Raw genomic sequence first — 21,248 nt, forward strand, 5'->3', positions numbered from 1 at the left:
AGTATGTTTGGAATCAATGCGTGTCCCACATACCATCCATTCACTTACCATACTATCCGTTCATTTCTTACAGTTATGAAACAGTAGCATCCATTTTGGGCCCATGTAGTTCTGCTTTAGCTGAAGGTGATCAACAACCCGACCTTTCTTCAGATGTGGGGGATAAAGCAGCAACATCCCTTGACGAGGTTGTTCCGTACACCCCCAATAGCTTCACTCTGGCACAGACACAAGAAGCTGATTTGGAGGACCTCCATGATCACCCTCCCACTGACTACCCAATGACTGTTGAGCCTTACATGTGGGATTTGGTTGATGATCGGTCAACGTCTACGTCGCCTTCTACGGACAGTGACAATAGCTTTTTAGCTGTTGCAAGCATGAAGAAATGGCCGCCCCTGACAGAGGCCGACCTCACAGAAATATCAAAGGAAGAAATTCAAGTAGAAGAAAAAGTTGCTTCCCGTGAAGGATTGGCAACTGAGCAGGGCAGCGAAAGATTGCAAGCAAGGGTAGAGCAAGATGACAATAAAGTGGTTGTATCTTCTATTGAGATGGATAAATGGTGAGTGTTAGTGTGAACATGTTTGCACGGTGTGAGGAGTTCTGTGTTTTTGATGAATATTCTTTTTTGTTGCTAAGTGTTAGTGGCATGACATAAATGAATGGCAACAGAAAAATGGGTGTTTCTGAAGTTTGTCCTTTCCCCTCTTAAGCAAACCAACAAGCATGGAAGAAGGAACTGTTGCATCTCTGCAGCAAACAACGGAAAAGTCTATCAATGCCAAAAGCCAGAACAGACAACATCGCAGTGAAACGGCAGGTGGACCAGAGGCTGATTTTGCTGTCCCTCAGCGAGGCAGAAAACAAAAACGAAATGTTCAGGACCCCAAACAAACAGGGTGCGAGCATGACCAGCCCATTGTTCCCAAACGACCACTCAGAAGAAAGGATAGTGTGTCACCAGATTACAGGAAAAACCTCAATAGCTCATCGATCAAGCCCTTTTCTAACATTGTAACCAATCAATACTTAAGCAAAGGTGCAACAAATGACATTGGTTCGACACAAGGTGAACAAAGAACATGTTGTATTGTAGAGAAACAAACTGTGCAAACAACATCTGAACCTTCTGAGAGAAGCCTTTGTGTCTCAAACAGTTTTGATGCATTACCGAACATGGAGATTCGCTTTGACTCGCCAAATTCCACAACTTCACAGATATCAGAAAGACAAGAAGTCTCTACAAAGCAACATTCACAAGAACATGTGGTTAAAATCTTATCTGTTCAGACAGAATTAGAAGTGGCCGAATCAAAGGAGTCAGAACACAAGTTGGTTGTTTCAAATTCTGCCTCATTGAGTCAGGACTCTTCCACCGTGAATCTCACTTCAAAAACAACGGAAACTAAGAGCAGGACCAAAGTTTTGGAACCAGAGGAGTTTCAAGTTTACCAACCTGCCCCTTTATCAGTTATCAAGAAAATGTGTCTTCCACACCATGGTAAGAAAATCCCCCAGAGCAAATCTGTCAGGACTGACGACGAGCCTGTGGGAGACAAAGAACCTAAGATACCTCCTGAAAACAAGGAATTAGGATACGTTGCAGAAAACATAGACAGAGAGACAGTGTCTGGCTCTATCTCATTTCAGAAATCTGTAGATACGCCTCTTACAGCAGAACAACAAGAAGAAAAAATTTCAACACATCCTGTTCCAAGACCTTGTGTTCGAAAAAGCCTGAAATGTGCTGAAATGACCAAAGACAGGAAACATGTCCAAGATCTTCCCCTTAATCCTCCTGGGGATCAACTACCTGCTGAAGAAGCAATTCAAGTTCCGTTAAGAAGAAACAAATTCACCAAAGAGGGAGGAAATGCTGATGCTGCAGATGAACTGTTGAGTGTGCCTGTACCCAAACCAAGGGTGAAGAAGTGTTTCAGTGAGTTGTTTCAGGAAGACGCAGTGATTTCTGGCCTTCCCCATTCCTGTCATTCAGAGATCTTTGGCCCAGAAAAAGGTGAAACCAATGAACAGACATGTCTGCCTGTCCCCCTTCCTCGATCCAGAAAGAGCCTGGACTGCTCTCCTTATGTAGACAAGCCACACCCCAAAGAGATGAATGAACTTCAAGTCAATGAAATCAAAGCTAGCAAAGAAACTACCAAGTGTGATTCATCACTGGAATCAAGTTTGATTTCTGAAGGCGACTTTGTCACAATCCAGCGCGTAGATGATGCTGCGTTAGAGGTGGAAATGCAAGTAATCGCTGCAATGCAGGAAGAGTACACTCCTTCAAAATGTGGAGAGACAACCGAAGCACCTTCAGAAGAAATCGTGGAAGGCTGGACCTTCACAGAGGAAGCTTCTGTTCCACGTGAAACTGAGGCAGTGTTTGAACAGGACAGCATGAAAAAGGTTCTGGAAGCAGAGGTGGAAGGATCCTTTGCTTCATCCCAAGACGACTGGCTTCATGTGGAGGATGAGAAAGTCAGAGAAGTAATGGAGTTAAAAGAGGAAGTAGGGGATGAAGAGTTGGACTTTGGATTTGTGTCAGTAATTGTAGCCGCAGGTTGTTCTGAGAACCAAAGGTAAGATTGAGACGCAGTGTGTGCTATTATAACTGAGATATTTGTGTCCATTCTTCACGTGTGGTTCCATTCGTGCTGTGGAACTAAAAAAATAACCTAGAACTGTGCTTAGAGTGACAGCAGTGCTAATCGCTAACCTCTTTCATGTTATTTTTCAGACAAACAGAGGAGGAGGGAGTACCTGGTGATCCATCAATTCCGGTTCCTCGAGGGAAGAAACGTCTGAGTGGTTCTTCTTTAGACAACACCAAGACACAATCTGATGTCATTCAGCAGTCCATTGAACCAACAACACCCCAGAAAAGACCTGCGGAGGGGACCGCAGCTCCACATGTATGTTCAAAGTAATTTCTTCTTTTTTCTGCTATGTGCTGTCTTGGAGAATCAGGTCCTATTTCCGCTGGGGGCTGTACGGAGGAAATAGGACCTCATTCATGCTTTTAATTGTTCAATTCAAGGATTCAAGGATTCAAGGTTCTTTATTGTCAAATATGCCCCATGTTAAACATACAGCACAGATGAAATTGCAATCCCCCCAAACCCCCAGTGCAAACCTGCAGTGCATAAAAAGAGCACTTAAAACACACAACAAACACACAAAAAAAAATAAATAAATAAATAAATAAAAACAACTAGCAGTACTATACAACAAATAACTTAACTAAAGACATACGGACAACAAATAACGAACAACAATGAGGTAGAATGTGGATAAATTACTATGAGGTAGAATATAAATAAATTACAGTATTAATAATATAAACAGAGTGCAGATGAAGTTAAAAAGTGAGGTAGTGTGCAAATAGCATAACAATACAATGACGGCTGTGCAGAGTTTAGGGTGCGTGAATTAGTGGAGCACGCAGGGGGTGGAGGTGGAGGGGGGTGATGCCAGGTCCTGTAGGGGCAGACTGTGGCAGGATGAAGGGGGGGGGGGGGTGGAGGGCAGAGGGGGCAGAGGGGTGAAGGAGGGTAGACAACTGAGGGCAGAGGGTGGAAGGAGGCGGAGGGGGGATGGAGGCAGGGGCAGGAAAGGGAAAGGGGATGAGTGGACGAATGGGAGGGAGAGCAGGGAGGGAGTTGAGTCTCCTGACAGCCTGGTGGAATAAACTGTTCTTGAGCCTGCTCGTTCGAGCACGGCGACTCTGCAGTCTCCTCCCAGATGGCAGCAGGCTGAAGAGGCTGTAGGACGGGTGGGTGGGGTCACCTGCAATCCTGGTGGCTTTGCGGGTGAGACGTGAATTGTAAATGTCCAGAAGGGGGGGAAGAGAGACACCAATGATCTTCTCAGCTATTCTCACGATGCGCTGCAGAGACTTACGGCAGGAAAAAATGTAAATAGTTCCATAAACTTTTACAAATGTGCTGCAGTATTTAATCAGTAATGTGATTAATTATAGGTGGATTTGACTGAAGGCAAAATAAACACAGACAAGGAACAACATTTAGTCATTTCTAAGGCTTTTTTAAAAGCGTTTCAATCATTCATTTCTTTTAACCTCTTCAGCCTCAACGGACCCACCGGCAGAGGCAGCTTCAGCTTCCGTGACTCTCACGGGTCTAAATGTTGTAAATAATTAATTAAATCACACAATTCTATACCTCTCTGTAATCCTAAAAAACTATAGAAGCTAAAAGTGTAGCCAACCCACATTCAGAACAAAAGACCAGAGCACACACACCAGGCCATTATGTTCAAAGAGGGAAAAGTCGTCTACTCCGCAAACTCACTGTTGTGAGTCACAAAATAAACACAGAACTATACAACAAGATCCTACGTGAAATTGCAAGCCAAGTTGAATACACTGATAATGCCGGTCGGGTATGTTACGTACCAAAACAACGCCACAAAATCAGAAAATAAAGAGCGGCAAAAGTCAGCAATGTTGACAAATTGTGTCTTACCTTCGTTGTTTTTTATCAAAAGTTGTTCCAATTTGCATAAAACTCCATATTTTGATAAATCCAAATCATGTAGTTAATAAACACTGATTAATTTTGATTGCTCAAAGCATTGCTAAACTAGACTAATGTGTAATAGCACCAAAGAGTGGAACCAAAATTAATATTGTGCATGGCACAGCAGAAACCTGAATAAAAATTGATATGTGTTTATTTCAGGCCAAATTGCAACACCTATTAGTCAAAAATAAAACTAACAATTATTGGAATCAATTTGATTGACATATTACAGTTACACACTTATTCACACTTATTCACACTTAGCCACAGTTGTGGCAAAGTGGGCTTCCGCCTGAACTTTTTGTACAAGAACATGTGTATCTTTGGCCTAATGTTTATTATTATCACCAAACTTGCTGCAGTTGATGTTCATACATTAGTTCAATTATTTCTGCTTTTACAGCCTTTGATAATGATAATTGACTTTATATTTGATGTAAATCTCTATGTTTTGGGCGAACTACAGAATTCTGTATTTAAAACATGATTTATTGTCACTCAGTATCATATACAGTATTTCCAAAATATTACATCATCTGTAATGACTAACTCAACTTTATTCATTTATATGGACTAATGGTCCTACTTCAATCTGAACAAAAATAGCTGGGTAGGTCATATAGAAGCTTAGAAAAACGTTATTGTTATGGGTTTGTGATTTTCAGAAAAAAGTGGCTGTGGCTTAAGACATTAAAAAAATACGGTTGTGTTTTGTTCTACCATGAGGATCTGCCAAATAAGGTCCTTTTAAGATTTGGCCGTAAACCTATAAAGCTTTCAAAATGTTTATGTTACAGAAATGATACATTTAATGATAATAAATTGATGTTTGATTCACCTGAAGAGATTTGTGTGTGTGCACAGGTGTTAGTGTGTGCGTGCACGAGTATTTGTGTGTGCACGCACTACGAGTGTTTGTGTGTCTGCGCACCACGAGTGTTTGTGTAAGCACGCACCTCGAGTGTTTGTGTGTGTGCGCACAACGAGTGTTTGTGTGTGTGCGCACCACGAGTGTTTTTGTAAGCACGCACTGCGAGTGTTTTTGTGTGTCGCACCACGGGTGTTTATGTATATGCGCAGTGTTTGTGTGTATGTGCACCATGAGTGTTTGTGTGTGCGTGCACCACAAGTGTTTGTGTGTGCGCGAACCCCGAGTGTTTGCCTGTGCGCGATCCCCGAGTGTTTGTGTATGCATGAAGTGTTTGTGTGTGCATGCAGTGTTTGTGTGTGCGCCCACCACACGTGTTTGTGTGTGTGCTTTAGTATACATTAAATACTAAATATGTAAGAAACTGACCATATCCAATCAATTGACAGATATCAGTCCCAACAGGATTTACACTTTGAAATTCCATGTTTTGTGACCTCGCCTACCCTACCTTTAAAAAAGACTGTGAACCCCTGCACATATTGTTGAGATTCATTTACATAATGATTTATATTTTTTCTGTCATTTTTCTGTTCTTCTGCGGGCCAAATTTGATGCTCCAAAGGACCACATTTGGCATCTCCATGCTGTCTGGATGCATTCTGTGTATTTTCACATTTGTGTCTTTATGACAGAGTTTGAAATCTGCCTTGTTTTTCCTGTGTGTGTGTTGCAGAGTCCTTCCTTGGTGACATCCAGCCAGTCTCTGCTGGAATGGTGTCAGGACATAACACAGGGTCACAAGGGAGTGAGGATCACTAACTTCAGCACGTCCTGGAGGAACGGCATGGCTTTCTGTGCCATCTTACATCACTTCCATCCATCAGCAGTGTAAGATAGAACACTATAGCATATAGTACACACCACTGTATTGTATTGTAGCTGCTCATTCCTGCACTTCTTCTCCTTTTCTAGAACCTTTGAGATGTTGGACCCATACGACATCCAGCACAACAACAAGAAGGTGAATTATGTAGAGTATTTATTAAGTAGAGTTGTCAATTATGGCCAAATAAGTATGTGTTTAAAGGTTGGATGTACAAAGAGGTGTAAATACTCTGTAGTGTTATAAAGTGGTATATTTGTGTGTGCGATTTCCCTGGTTTATTTCTATGAGACATGCGCATGATAAATGTTTGGTTTTTTTTACTGATTTTTATATTTCTTTTGTTTGGTGCATTTTTCTGTAATGTGTATTTTTGAAGTCATTATGTGTATTTTTGTATCTTTCTGCATTTTTTGTATAGTTATATTTTTTTTGTTGCCATTGTAGTGTGATTCTGGAGTCATTTTGTGTATTTCTTTTAAAATCTTTTTTAGTGTAGTTTTGTGCTTTTCTGTTGTCATTTCGTGTATTTTTTTGTGTATTTTGAGTAATTTTCATGTTTGTTGTTGTTTGGTGTATTTTTCTGTAATGAATGTTGTGTGTTTTTGGAGCCTTTTTGTATATTTTTGTGTATTTCTGTTGTTGTTTTGTGTACTTTTTATTTTACTCATTTAGTATTTTTTTTTATTATAAATACTGTGCGTGTGTGTGTGTGTGTGTGTGTGTGTGTGTGTGTGTGTGTGTGTGTGTGTGTGTGTGTGTGTGTGTGTGTGTGTCACACACGTACGCACGCGCGTCAGCCGCACACATGCACATAATCCGTCATAGGTTGTTGAGAGATAAAAGAGAGACCAAAGTCAACACCAAAGTCACAACTCTCTCTCTTAACTGCTCTGTGTGCATTTAGCACGTACATCCCGGCACTCTTATGCGCACGCGCATCAGCCGTGTGTGTGTGCGTGTGTTTACATTATAGCTGCTAGCATATTTCTTAGCACATAGAATAATATAAGAAGAAACACTCACCCTTACGCAGAACAAACAATAATCATAGTGGAGCCGTGTTGTGGACCCATTCGCTCACAAAAACGTTACATTCCTGTGTCTGAAGAAGCAGAACGTTTGTGATAAGGTCGGCTAATGACCGTCAGCGCAGCCACCGCCCACAGTCATGGAGACGAAAGAGGAAGTGAAGCCCGTGACCCGCGATTTAAAGGAAGTTTGGATCACGGAAATAATTCTAAATAACCATGAAATATTAACTTAAGTAACTTTTAGCGGTACAAAAACGTTTTTAATATTGACCTTCTTTTCTTTTTTAAACCCAAATGAACTGCGACACAGTGATGTCATGACCCGGAACTGGAAATACCACGCTCACTACCAAAAGGGAGCAGTAATATTAAAATTAAAATAAACGTTTTGCTACACCAAATTACTCCAAAATTACGGATGCACACACTCGGGGTATTTGGAAGCCGTTGACTAAGTTTCAGGTCGAACTCATACCGCGTCGGGGAGATATTTGCTCCACACACACACACGCACACACACACACACACACACACACACACAAACAGACCTTATTTGCTTTTATAGATAGATGACTCAGCAGAAGTGTACACCAGTGGTTCTCAGCCTTTTAAGGCCGTGACCCCCAAAATAAAGGTTCCATAGAGCAGGGACCCCCACTGTAGCTGAAGGTGGTTGAACACAGACATTAACATTGAAGAACAAACATGTGGAGACAGGACCATCTATAAGGGGGAATAAAGGGGAGATGTTTGGGGTCCATCCATAAAGTCAGCAAAATGATGGTCCATTGTTCTATGAATCTGTGATAACCACATTTATTTATTTCTCTGAATAACATCCACTGTTATCCAGGAAGTTTACTATTATTATAGTCATCTTAAAGATGGAAATCGTTGTTTGTTTCACAAATAAAATGGATCAAAAGAGACCATAAATTGGTTGAAAGTTGCAAATTAGAGTGGTCAAAAACAGACAGAAAAAGTAGTAAAAAGGGTTCAAATACCCATAAAAGCAACTCAATTACAGTATTGTGAGAACTTGTAAACCTTGACTTTCACATCAGGGTTGATTATGTCAAAGGGTTTTGGGGAACAGACCAGTCTGAGATTCAGTGAATCTGCTGCTGTACAGTTCTCTCAGGGTTATGTACAGTATGTTGTTGATAGCGTTAGTTATAACATAGCAGAGCCTCCTCAGGCAGAGACCTTGGTGAATGCTATCAGTGTGCTGTGGTATCTGACCTGCATATATTTATGCTTGTACTTTTATAATTTGTAGCTTTTAAACTTTTTGAGTTATTACATTATTATTGACTTTTCAGCTGTGATTCCATAGTTCTAGTGTAGAGCTGCTTAAACTAGACGAGCTGATCCACTATTACCTTCAAATCTATGCTAACAAATTGTCATAACTTTTTCAACCTTTTTCAACTTTCCGTCCATGTGCTCGTCCGTCTGAGGGGACAGCTTTTCTCAGAAATTGTTTAAGATACGATAACCAAATTTTGTGTGTGGCTTCAGATTATCAATACCTTGATGGAGTTTGAAAATAAGAAGTGCGCAAATATCTTGTGCCATTTTTTTTACCCTGTTTGAAGTATCTTCAAAGGGGACAGCTTTTCTTCGAAACCGTTTAAGATAGTTAGGAATTTTATATTCTGATGTGATAATATTGTCTTACATATACATCTAAGTTCTTAGATTTAGGACATTTCGGAAAAGGTTGTGAGTTATAATGACAACCAATCTAGCGGGGGATGTTGATGACTGTCTTCCCAGAGGGCTCATTGGCTAGACTAATACTCGGTTAGTGCTAATGTTAGGTTAATATTGATTAATTAGTTAATATGTTAATACTAATGCTAAGCTAGTGTAAATGTTAATGCTAGCTAATGCTAGGTTAGTGCTAATTGCTAGGTTTATGCTTAGTTAATGCTTGGTTAATGTTTAGTAAATGTTATTGCTAGGCTAATTTGAATGCAAATTTTATGCTGTTGCTCGGTTAATGCTGGGTTCATGCTATGTAAATGCTATTGCTAAGTTAATGTTATGCTAATGCTATGTTCATGCTAGATTAATGTTATGCTAATGTTAAACTAAAGCTAGGCCAATGCTAATGATAGGTTAATTGTAATATATTAGCTAAAGCTAACGCGAGGTTAATGCTAGCTAATAATGTTATGTCAATGCTAATGATAGGTTAATGTTATGTTAATACTAATGATAGGTTAATGTTATGTTAATGCTAAGTTAATGTTAAGCTAAAGTTACGTCAATGCTAATTCTAGGTTAATGCTAATGTTAGATAAAGCTGTCGATGGGTTTATGCTAGCTGATGCTAATACTAGCTAATACTTGCTAATGTAAATGCTAATGCTAGCTAATGATAGGTTAATGCTTAGTAAATTCTATTACTAGGCTAATGCTAGATTTTTGCTAGAGAATGTTATGCTAGGTTCATGCTATGCTATGCTAATGATGATATATTTACATTTCCTGAAGAAAATGCAAGTGAGGATGCAGGTGCTGGCCGCATCATTGAACATTGCATTAGCCTAACATTAGCATTAGCTTGCATTAGCATAGCATTATCTTCTCTCTCGACGTCGGACAGATTCATTCATTCATTTATTCCTCTATTCACATTCCAGGCATTCGACGGCTTCGCTGAACTCGGTATTTCGCGGCTGTTGGAGCCGTCGGACATGATGTTGCGGGCGGTGCCTGACCGCCTCATCATCATGACGTACCTGAGCCAGATCCGAGCACACTTCACGGGTCAGGAGCTGAGTGTGCTGCACATAGAGGAGAACAGCAGTGAGTCCAGCTACAGGTACGCAGCTAGCGTAGAGCCCCAGGGTGAGGACCACGAGGCAGCCGTTCGCTACTGCACCGAGAAGCTCCAGGAGGAAGGCATGAGTCTGGAGAGCACAACCCCTCCCATTGACATGGTCCCCCCTCCAAGGAACAAACGGACAGCGCCCGGCGGGGCCACCGGGGCTCAGGGTCCAGTAGCACCACCCAGGACTCATTTCCTCTCTAAATCTGGGTTTTCTCACATCAAAGACGCTGATTTGTTAAAGAAGCGACGCTCCCAGCGCAGGAGTGGGTCAGTGGAAGATGGAGACGTTCCTACTGGGGTACGATACAAACCTACTGCTGTACTATAATATATACACTAATGTACGTATATATAGTATACTATACACTTAGAGCTTTGTGTCTGTGTAAGTTTCAAATGTCTGTGTTTTTCTCTAGGCTGCTGCAGAGCACCATGAGCACAGTAAGTTAGATCTCTGATAGAGAATTACTACAAAAACAAGAACTCACAAAAGAAAAATATTTTTTTTAAAATGATCAAAAAATTTAAATGACTTTAAAAAAACACACAAACTCACAAAATCCATTAAAAAAACAATTATTTAAGACAAAAATAAACAATATAACAAAAAGAACCAACTTATAAAATATAAAAAATCCTACAAAGTAAAGAAAACAACCAAAAAAAATAAAACATCTAATATATATATATATAAACAAAATTACATTAAAAAAAGCTCATGAAGTCCAATAAAATAAGAAAAAATCCTACATAGAAAAAAAAACAACAAAAATGCATGAAATAGAAAAACTAAAAAATCTGAAAAGATCTAAAAACATATATATATATATATATATATATATATATATATAAAAAAATGAGGAAAACAACAAAAACACAAAATCCATTAAAGAAAAAGTTTTTTTAATTACAAAAATCCGAAAAAATATATATGTAGTAAGATTGAAATTCAATGATTAAAAATTAAAAATTGTTAGAAATTAGAAAACACCAAATAAAAATGACAAAAATACTAATATATATATATATATATATATATGAAAAACAAAATAACAAAAACAACAAAGGTTCACAGTCAATAAAAACAAAAAAATATAAAAAAATATTTTAAAAAAACCAAAAACACTAAAAGGAATTACTTAAAGAGACCACATCCATACTTCAACAAAAACCTCAAAAAAATCAATGAAAAAAACAAAAGAATCTTAAGACTTTTTTTTAAAAACACACAGAATATTATATTTTTTGGTTTATATATATGTTTAAACAAAAACTCAATAAGTCCATAAAAAATAAGTAATCCTACAAAGACAAAAAGACATAAAACCAACAAAATGCACAAATAAAAAACATTATATATATGTATATATATTTGTTTTTTTTTAATTTTTATGTTATTTTATTTTTTTCATGTATATATATATATATACATGAAAAACAAAATGACAAAAAGTAAAAAAAAAAAAAAAACACGAAATAGAAAATTATAAAATTTCCAAAAACATAAATGTATAATAAATAGCCTTTAAACTAATACATTACAGGAATTACACCACACTAATACTAAAACAAACAAAAAAAAAATACTATATATATATATTTATATGTAACAAAATGACAAAAAGAAATTAAAAAAATAAGAGAACAACTGAGCTCAGGCTTTTTATTTTGATAAAATGATAATTGTTTGTATTTTGCAGATAGATCAGCGGTGGGATGTGAAGAGTCAAGAGCAGAAGGACAGGTCCGTGAGGGTTTGATATGTCAAAAACATGTTCACTTCTGGTAGAAAGCATGTAAATGTGTACATAGGGGTTTTTGAGTAAATGATTAATCCATTTTTAATGGGATGACCGCCATCTGTAATGGCAATGTACAAAATATAAGACCACAACACTTTACACATGGAAAGGGTGAAATTGTGAATTATTTGCAGCCCATCAAAACATGAATTAATATATCTTAAGGCCGCAACAACGAATCGGTAAAATCCACTATTAAAAGCATTGCCCAAAAATTTCTTTATCAATTTGTTGCGTTGTGCGATTTATGTCACTGACCGTGACACAAAGAAGTTTGATTCACCTCCAGAGCTTTGTGTGTGCGCACACTAGTGTTTGTTTGTGTGTGTGTGTGTATGCACGCATTCGTGTGTGCACACCATGAGTGTTTGTGTGCATGCACCATGAGTGTTTGTGTGTGTGATAAAATAAAATTAAAAATGACTTAAAAAACAAAAACTCACAAAATCCATTAAAAAAAACAAAAAAAAAACCCTACAGGCAAAAATCCAACCAAAATGCAGAAAATAAAAAAAATTAAAAAATATGAAAAGATCTAAAAAAGAATACAGTTTATGGTATTTTAAGATTAGTAGTAGATTAGTAGGGCTGTAGTCAACCAAGGAAATGGTTGGTCCACCAAGACTATGGCACACGTAGCGATTAGTTGACCAAAAAAAACCAGAGAATGAATGAGCAGGTGCAGAGGAGGACGAGGAGAAAGAAAAAGAGAGACAAATATTTTGTTTTGGTTTTAGGTGGTGCTGAATTGCATTTAAACACAGACCATTTATGATATGAATCTTATTCAAGCTTTGACCAGAACCCGACAAAGCAAAAGTGACACCTACAGGTCTGACAGACATTAGTTATTTATATTAGAGCCCGACATGAGACGACAATTAAAACCTATGTTTTCCTCATACAAATGACATATTTATGTTTGTTTTAGTGGTAAGCCTACTTCTATTAATAAACTGTTAATGTCAACATCAGATCAGCGCACGGGGAAACAAACATATGTCAAACACTGGTGCACAGTGCGCCCCGCAGCGCCAGAGACAACAGTGGATCTATTGACATAATCCATTTATCAAATATAAGTATAATCCATGTTTTTATGCAGAAAAAGGATTGATTTCATAGTGGATGCTTGTGTTTCAAGCCTGTCTTAATTTGTTCCCTCTCTGCTCTGCTCTGAGGACAGCACACTGCGCAGTGACAGCTGAAGTGCAACACTTTTTTTTTTTTTTTTTTTTTTGCAGCGCAGCACACACTCACACACTGTTGCTGGACATAGACTCATGTTTAGGCATTAAATACACTAGTACAGTGCCAGTCGGAAGTACAGTATGTATTCATATAGTGGGAGCTTAAGTAGAGTTGTCAATTATGGCCAAATGAGTATGTGTTTGAAGGTTGGATGTACAAAGAGGTGTACATACTCTGTACTCTGTGGTGTTATAAAGGGGTATATTTGCGGGTGCAAAGTAGATTACATAGCATGTGAGATTTCCTTGGTTTAATTCTAAGGGACATGCACATGATAATAAAGTTTATTATATATTATATTATATATACTAATGTTTACTGGACTTAAGCAAATGGATAATAAATGTCTTGGAGCATCCCCTGTCCTTAGACCCTCCTAAAAAACTCAGTGGAAAAATGAATTACACACAAACATGTCATGAACATCCAACATACTACCATAGAGAAGAGACACAGAAAACTGGTGGGTTTTACACCAAAGATGCCCCTCAACACATTCTTCTCATATTCTGCCTGTGGCGCCAATGGAGCGCGCAATGTAAAGGCCACACACACACACACGCACACACACACGGGGACACACAAATAAGAAAAATCCACACACATGCCGCGGCCTAACTCAGGCCGCACCCTATTGGCTGATGAGGGTGCCCTTCAGACAACTCGGCCAATCAGAACGGGCAGGTAGGCGGGCTGCTGTACTCAGCTTAGGTTGCACGGAAATGTCTGTGTTTCAACTGATAAGTTTCCTTTACTACATGAAGTCTCCTCCTCACGGTCCCACGTCTACACATCAGTCCATTTACAGCTTTTTATGGTCACTTTTTACTGGAACCAGACTGATACACCGCTTTGTCCGCTCTTCTTACCGTGAACTATCTCCGCTATGTTTGTCCATCCTCCTAGGAAGCTTCTCCATCAGCCTCAGAGTCCAGTGATATCAACAGCCGCCAACAACTTCCGGGAACTCTTTGAAACTTCCGGGAACTCTTCCGTGTGTCGCAACTCTCTCTCTAAATGGCTCTGTGTGCGTTCAGCATCTACATCCAAAGTGCGCATTTAGTTATATAATTTGGTTATATAGCACGTGGTGAAAATATCAGCGTTTATAATGCTGTATCCACGGAGAAATTTGCAGGTCCCGCCCATCCGTCTTAACAGCGAACGGTCAAACAAACATGAAAATAAACATTTTGAAATCACCAAATAGGTCCAAAATGACGCATGCACACACTCGGGTTATGTGCAAGCTGTTCATAAAGTTTCAGTGCCCGTTGGAAGTATGTATTCATATAGTGGGAGGAGCTTAAGTAGAGTTGTCAATTATGGCCAAATGAGTATGTGTTTGAAGGTTGGATATACATATAAAGAAGTGTACATACTCTGTACTCTGTGGTGTTATAAAGGGGTATATTTGCGGGTGTAGTGTGTGCGATTTCCCTGGTTTAATTCTATGGGACATGCAGATGATAAATTGATAGTTTCCACGAATGCTGCGGTTTAGGTAGAATCTGATAAAATTCATACAAATAAAGCTATTTGCACCTTCAGCACCAGGCTGATCCAACCACGGTGCTCCTATAGAACGCCACAGGAAATCATTCCTGCCTGTAGCGATCAAACTGTATAATGCATCACTGTAACCTCACAGCTTGATTGTTGTAAATATCTCTATCATATTTGTATATTTGTATTATTATTGTTAGTATTATCTATCTTATTTTATTTTTACTACTGTGGTGTGTGTGTCTAATCCTTATTTTTAACAGTCTTTTACTTAATTATACACATACAGTATTTCACGTTTATTCTTTCTTTCGTCTTTGTTTAAAGTTTGTTCTTTTATTTGTGATATTTTCTTGAGCGGCTGTAACAAAAGCAATTTACCCCTGGGATAAATAAAGTAAAGATGATTTTTTAGCATTTAACATTTCTTAGTGCAGGGGTGCTTAACATCCAAGGTTAGTAGTTAATATACAGACAGCTGTAACTTAGCAGGCAGTGTGTTGGGGTGTGTTTAAAATTGGAGGGAGAGCAAATTGAGGTGGGAGTACCGCCCCCGTGCCACTACATGGTAGAACAAGTGGCGCCCCCCCCCCCCTACACTTAGCGCTGTCATCCAGCCCCCCAAGAGTTGGACAGGGGTGTGGTGCACAAAGTGAGTGAGCCAAACCAGCTGGGAGTGAAGTGTCCATGTAGGAGGCCATCTTGGATTTGTTGATTTTGAGTGGGAACCATTGGTTTACAGTACCAGTATGGATCCCATTAAAAATGCATTCAAGATACTCAAAAACCAATATACATGCTTTCTTCTAGAAGTGAACATGTTAGCCTAATGTTGCTACATATCTGCCAGGCTAATACACAGTAAGATGATATTCAAAGACTGTCTGAATGTGATTGGTCCAGGACCAGAGTCAGTATGTGCTGAGTCAGATGGAAGCCCTGGAGGCAGAGCAGAAACACATTGATAGCAGAGCTGCTGTGGTGGAGAACAAGCTCAGACTCCTACTGGACTCAGGTGGAAACATTGACCCAGTCCTGTGGTATCTATTTATCTAATTATGGTTTTATTTATGGTTTAATCCTGCAGGGACTGACCAGGTGGAGGAAGAGAGGCTGATCCAGGAGTGGTTCACTCTGGTCAACAAGAAGAACGCTTTGATACGAAGACAGGACCATCTACAGCTGCTGTATTATTATTATTATTATTATTATTATTATTATTATTATTATTATTATTATTATTATTATTGTTATTATTATTATTATTATTATTATTATTATTATTATTATTATTATCTACCACGATCACATTAAATAAATACAAAAATAGAAAAGCAAAATACAAAATTGTAAAAAAAAAAATACAAAAAACCCCCAGTCTATAAAAATGCAAAAATATAAAATAAATTTAAAAACAACAACAAAAACACAAAATAAAATATTATTACAATTATAATTTTTCAAAACCTATAAAAATATAGATTAAAAACTAAATGCACAAAATGAAAAAAACTGGAAATCTGAAAAGATCAAACAATACATATATTTAAAACAAAATGACAAAAAAAAACTACAAAAACCCACAAAATCCATAAAAAAACTTAAAAATTGTAAAAAAATATATAAATAAATTTAAGAAAAAACAAAAAATAACACCAGATACCAAATGGAAATAATAAAAATTACCAAAAAACTAAATATATACAGTATATGTATGAAAGACTAAATGGCAAAAGAAAACAACAGTCTCATAAAGTCGATAAAAACAAGAAATTATATATATATATATATACGAAGAATAAAAAACAACAAAAGCATAAAAATCAAAATATTTTAAAAAGACTAAAATTTTACATACAAAAATGCAAAAAGTACAATAACTAGAAATCAGAAAAGATCAAACAATATATAAAATGACAAAATCCATAAAAAAACTAATACTAATAAAAAAAAAGAAAAACCAACAAAAACCACCGTGTGTGTGTGTGTGTGTGTGTGTGTGTGTGTGTGTGTGTGTGTGTGTGTGTGTGTGTGTGTGTGTGTGTGTGTGTGTGTGTGTGTGTGTGTGTGTGTGTGTGTGTCTGATAGACTTGAAGAACAGGACTTGGAGAGAAGGTTTGAGCTGCTGAAGAAGGAGCTGAGGGACATGATGGCTATGGAAGGTGATGCTGCACTAGATCTTTATCTGCGCGTGTGCGTGAGTGAGTGCGTGTGTGAGTGCGTGCAGAAGTGAAGTGTGTGTGTGTGTGCGCGAGTACATGCATGTGTGAGTGGGTGTGTGCATGTGAGTGTGTGCTTGACTGTTTCTGACTAAGCCAATGATTGGTGCAGAGTACCAGAAGGGCCACGCCCACAAACACAGAGAGCAGCTGCTGCTCCATGAGCTGGTGTCACTGGTCAACCAGAGAGACCAGCTGATCCACAACATGGACGCCAAGGAGAGAGGGTGAGATCATACTGTAATAATAATAATAATTAAAGGATGTGATGGTGATGATGATGATGCCTGTGCTTGTCCCAGAGCTGTGGAGGAAGACGAGCGTCTAGAGCGAGGCCTGGAGCAGCGCAAACGGAAGTACGCCAAGCAGCAGAAAGAGAAGTGTGTGATGCAGTGACACTGAGCACAGAAGACGACAGAGACCACACCTCCAGGATGTTCTCCAAGCCCAGTGTGGGACGTGCTACAGCTGGTGGTTCCATATTTAATTTAAGCTGTGTGTGTGTGTGTGTGTGTGTGTGTGTGTGTGTGTGTGTGTGTGTGTGTGTGTGTGTGTGTGTGGGGTTGGGGTCTTCAATTACCCATAGTTAATTCAATTACAATTACAGTGACAGTTAAAATGATCTTTTATCCTCAGAAAGTCAATTACTAAAGTTCAATTACAATGAATCCCAATTACTTGATCTGAAACATACAGTATTTTATTAATTGTTAACTACATATGTGTAAAACTGTACATAGAACTGTAACATGGTTCCAAAGTTTTGCATTGAATTAGAATTGACCATTTCTAAAGAATTATTACACCATAATTGTAATTAATTCTCAATACTCAATACAGTGAACGATTACATTTATAAATGACCCCAACCCTGGTGTAGAACACTGCACAGTAAAGCCAAAGACTATGTGTGGAGTAGATTATAACAGTTTACTGTTCAGTGCTGCTTCCATTAAACACACAGGGATCTGAACCCATGCTGATTAAATGTTATCTTATGTTAGGTGTAGACGACCTCAATGTGTTTAACCAAACTTTTTTAATCACTTTTAATCCTTTTATTCATCTGAATAATATTCACCGTTATCCACAAAGTTTACTATTATTATAGTGATCTTAAAGATGTAAATCCTTGTTTTAATCAGAAATAAATGACCAAAAATGGTGGAAAATGTGGTGAAATGGGATTTTAAAAACTGGTTAAAAGTTGCAAATGAGAGAGGACAAAAACAGAGAAAAAGTGGTTAAAAAAAAGGGTTCAAAGTGTTGATATTGGAACAATTACTTTAAATGGTAATGGTAAATTTGGGTATGACAAATGGTGAATGTGGATGAATTGGAAAAATAAGCATGAAATATGGTGAAACAAGGTTAAAAGTGACAATAATGGGTCAACATACAGTATGCCCAAAGGAGCATTTTCGGTCTTCAGCCGAAACAATAAGCCGACCGAAACAGGATATGGTAAAGACGCGAGCAAACTAGGGATGTAACGATTAATCGTAAGGCAGTTAAAAATCAATTCATGGGTATCACGATTGACATCGATACTTTGAAAATTGAATCGCAGTACTTTATTTAAACAGCAGAGGCGCTATATATTTATCCCTTCTCTTGTCCAGCAGTGTACATGGCGGGCGGAATCTGCTACTACTTTCTTTCTGGCCGCCTTCTACTGTTAAATATGTTCATAAATGATTCATTACCCCTTTAGCACTGAAAGAATATTGTAATATTACGTGAATATCTGTAAAAGTCACGTTTTTCTATTAGCCCTGTCTGCTAGCATAGCATCCCTTCTTCACTGCTAGATTAGCTGCATGCCAACCAACCACTGGGTTACCAGCGCCCTCTGCTGGTCCAAACAAATATCTGACGTAAATCAGTACAATGACATTTTTTTTTTTTTTTTAAGTCCAATTGTTAAGGCACAAAATACATTTTCAGTTGCACTTTTAAAAAGAAAAAGAACTATCATGCAGTTTTGCATTGTTTACTATAGAACCAGAATTTAAATTAATAGGCTTCTTCTTCATTTGTATTATTCCTTTATTTATTTCATTCAAGATTTGTTTTTAGTTAAATTGCATTGTTTTGAATAGTTTATCAAGGGATTCTTTTGACAATGAAAAATAAAAGAAAAATAATTCAGTATTTACTAGTTTTCATTCCCTAAAAAAATAAAGAAATATTTTTCAGTCATCATTTGACTACAGTCCCATTTTGTAAAATAAATCGTAGAGAATCATATCGTGAATCCAGTATCGTGAATCGAATCGTATCGGGAGTTGACTGAATCGTTACATCCCTAGAGCAAACATATAAATATTTACATATTTTTAATCGATTTAGTCTTTAAAGCAACGAATCTGAACTGGTGGGTCGAGACCCAAAAGTAGGTCGCAAACCTGTACTGGGTGGGTCGGGGAAGCTGGTCCAAAATGAAAAAAATACTTAATATCTCTGGTGTCATGTCTTTTATTTTGAAAGAAACATTTCTTTTGACAGGCATGCTGTAGAATGCATGTTGCACAGGAAAATATATACATTTATGTTTTAAAAAAGATCATATATGTGTGTTTTCAACAGATATTTTTGAAAAACTACATTTGGTTGGTTGAATTCTAAAAAATGGTGTCGCGATTTAATGACCATGGCAAAATGTGGGTCCCAGGGTGAGACCATGTTGAGAACCTCTGATGTAGAGGGTTAATATTATTTTATACAATTACAGTGTTTTAATTTTAGTGGTTAATACACATTCAGAGCCATAAATGCGATGATACTAATCATTTGCATAATAATTAATTTTTTAAATTTTAACATTGGTTTTTAAACTGTGAACGTAGTGAATATTGTTCATTATTTCTTAGAGGTTTTGGCATTAAAATGCTTTTAATCACTAAGTCCAGTTAGCTGGAGAGATTTTTTTTTTACAAACTGTAAATGGAAGGGTCACTAGCCAAGATTTACTCTATTAGTAATACTTTTTTTATTTAAGTTATAATTATTTATCAATATAAAATATTGAAAATAAACTAACAAAGCCATTGGGTTCGTCTACACTTGACGTAATTGTGGGTTCATCTACATTTTGTTTTCTTTCCAATAATTTTAGAAGCAGGTGGAGTGAAGGCATGTTTTTTAGTCTCCTATAGAGAAGCTTTTCTGCTTTTTCAAAGAAAGTGTGACTTATTGATTAGTTTATAGTTTGGCTTTTATTTGGAATTTGCACTTTTGTTACATTAAAAAATGAGAAACCTTGAAAAAAAAAAAAACTCTTGGCTCTTGTGCTCCTTTCTAGATTCCACTTGATTACCTCTTTAACAAAGTGACGACATTATCTATGCAGAGCTGGATGAGGAGCGTTAGCATAGCAACGTCTATCGCTGCAGAGCGGGACAAGGAGCGTTAGCATAGCAACGTCTATCGCTACAAAGCTGGACAAGGAGCGTTAGCATAGCAACGTCTATCGCTACAAAGCTAGATAAGGAGCGTTAGCATAGTGGCGAATATTGCTGCTGAGCTAGACAAGGAGCATTTGCATAGCAACGTCTATCGCTTCAGAGCTAGACAAATTTGTGTCCATATTTTTTATACAATAACAATAATAAAATAAACTATAATACAGTATTTACATTTCCTGAAGAATATCCAAGGAAGGATGAAGGTTCCCACATTGTACTGCATTAGCATTCCTATAAGCAGGGCTGCCAAGTTTCAGAAAATCACAAGACTGAGACTTTAGTGACCTGATGCTTTCCGTTGAAAAAAAAAAAAGTGTCCTTTTTTAACATGCTTTGGCCTGTTTTAAAGTTGATTTATATCTTAAGACTGATGTCGTCACCTCCATGCCAGCGGCTCTCCCTGCACTGTGGCCTCCTAATGCTAGTTTTAATCAACCAGAAATTAGAAATGAACCAACAAGAATTTTGACAAAATACATTTATTTGTCAATATTTCCTTTCAACCAACTCTCCATCATTTATCTGGGGACATGTCTCATGTTGTAGGTGTTTGTCACAGATGTTGATGATGACAGAGGCAGGGGGCTCCCACTTAAAACACTGTGGCCCAAGGCAGTGCTACCTAAAAACATTAAAACATCAAGTGTTTTTTTATTGAATTAGTCTCTTATCAGCAGAATCAATATCCATAGAAATACACTATTACATACAAAAAGTAATCATAAGAACAGTTTGCATGAACATTATATTAGATTAGGCATTTGTTTCATTTACTATGTATTTATGCTGATATAACCTACAAGTACAATTCAGCTACTAG

At 37.7% G+C, this 21,248-nt stretch overlaps 1 protein-coding gene across 5 annotated transcripts in view; it reads left to right on the forward strand.

Moving 5' to 3' along the window:
- Positions 1-17,574, forward strand: part of ehbp1l1a (EH domain binding protein 1-like 1a) — a 61,558-nt gene extending 43,984 nt beyond the window's left edge. For 3 of the 5 annotated variants that reach the window (XM_028474507.1, XM_028474505.1, XM_028474506.1), the window contains 13 exons: positions 74-565; positions 717-2,591; positions 2,750-2,924; positions 6,158-6,312; positions 6,397-6,445; positions 9,993-10,481; positions 10,600-10,624; positions 11,884-11,927; positions 15,646-15,757; positions 15,830-15,929; positions 16,831-16,904; positions 17,074-17,188; positions 17,264-17,357. In XM_028474507.1, the coding sequence (XP_028330308.1) occupies positions 74-565; positions 717-2,591; positions 2,750-2,924; positions 6,158-6,312; positions 6,397-6,445; positions 9,993-10,481; positions 10,600-10,624; positions 11,884-11,927; positions 15,646-15,757; positions 15,830-15,929; positions 16,831-16,904; positions 17,074-17,188; positions 17,264-17,357 (3,799 nt within the window). Of the gene's footprint in view, positions 1-73; positions 566-716; positions 2,592-2,749; positions 2,925-6,157; positions 6,313-6,396; positions 6,446-9,992; positions 10,482-10,599; positions 10,625-11,883; positions 11,928-15,645; positions 15,758-15,829; positions 15,930-16,830; positions 16,905-17,073; positions 17,189-17,263 lie in introns of all 5 variants that reach the window. The other 2 variants (XM_028474503.1, XM_028474508.1) reach the window with 2 other exon arrangements.
- The last annotated feature ends 3,674 nt before the right edge of the window (positions 17,575-21,248 follow it).

This window comes from Gouania willdenowi, chromosome 18 (assembly GCF_900634775.1).
Source record: "Gouania willdenowi chromosome 18, fGouWil2.1, whole genome shotgun sequence".
NCBI classification, from domain to species: domain Eukaryota; kingdom Metazoa; phylum Chordata; class Actinopteri; order Blenniiformes; family Gobiesocidae; genus Gouania; species Gouania willdenowi.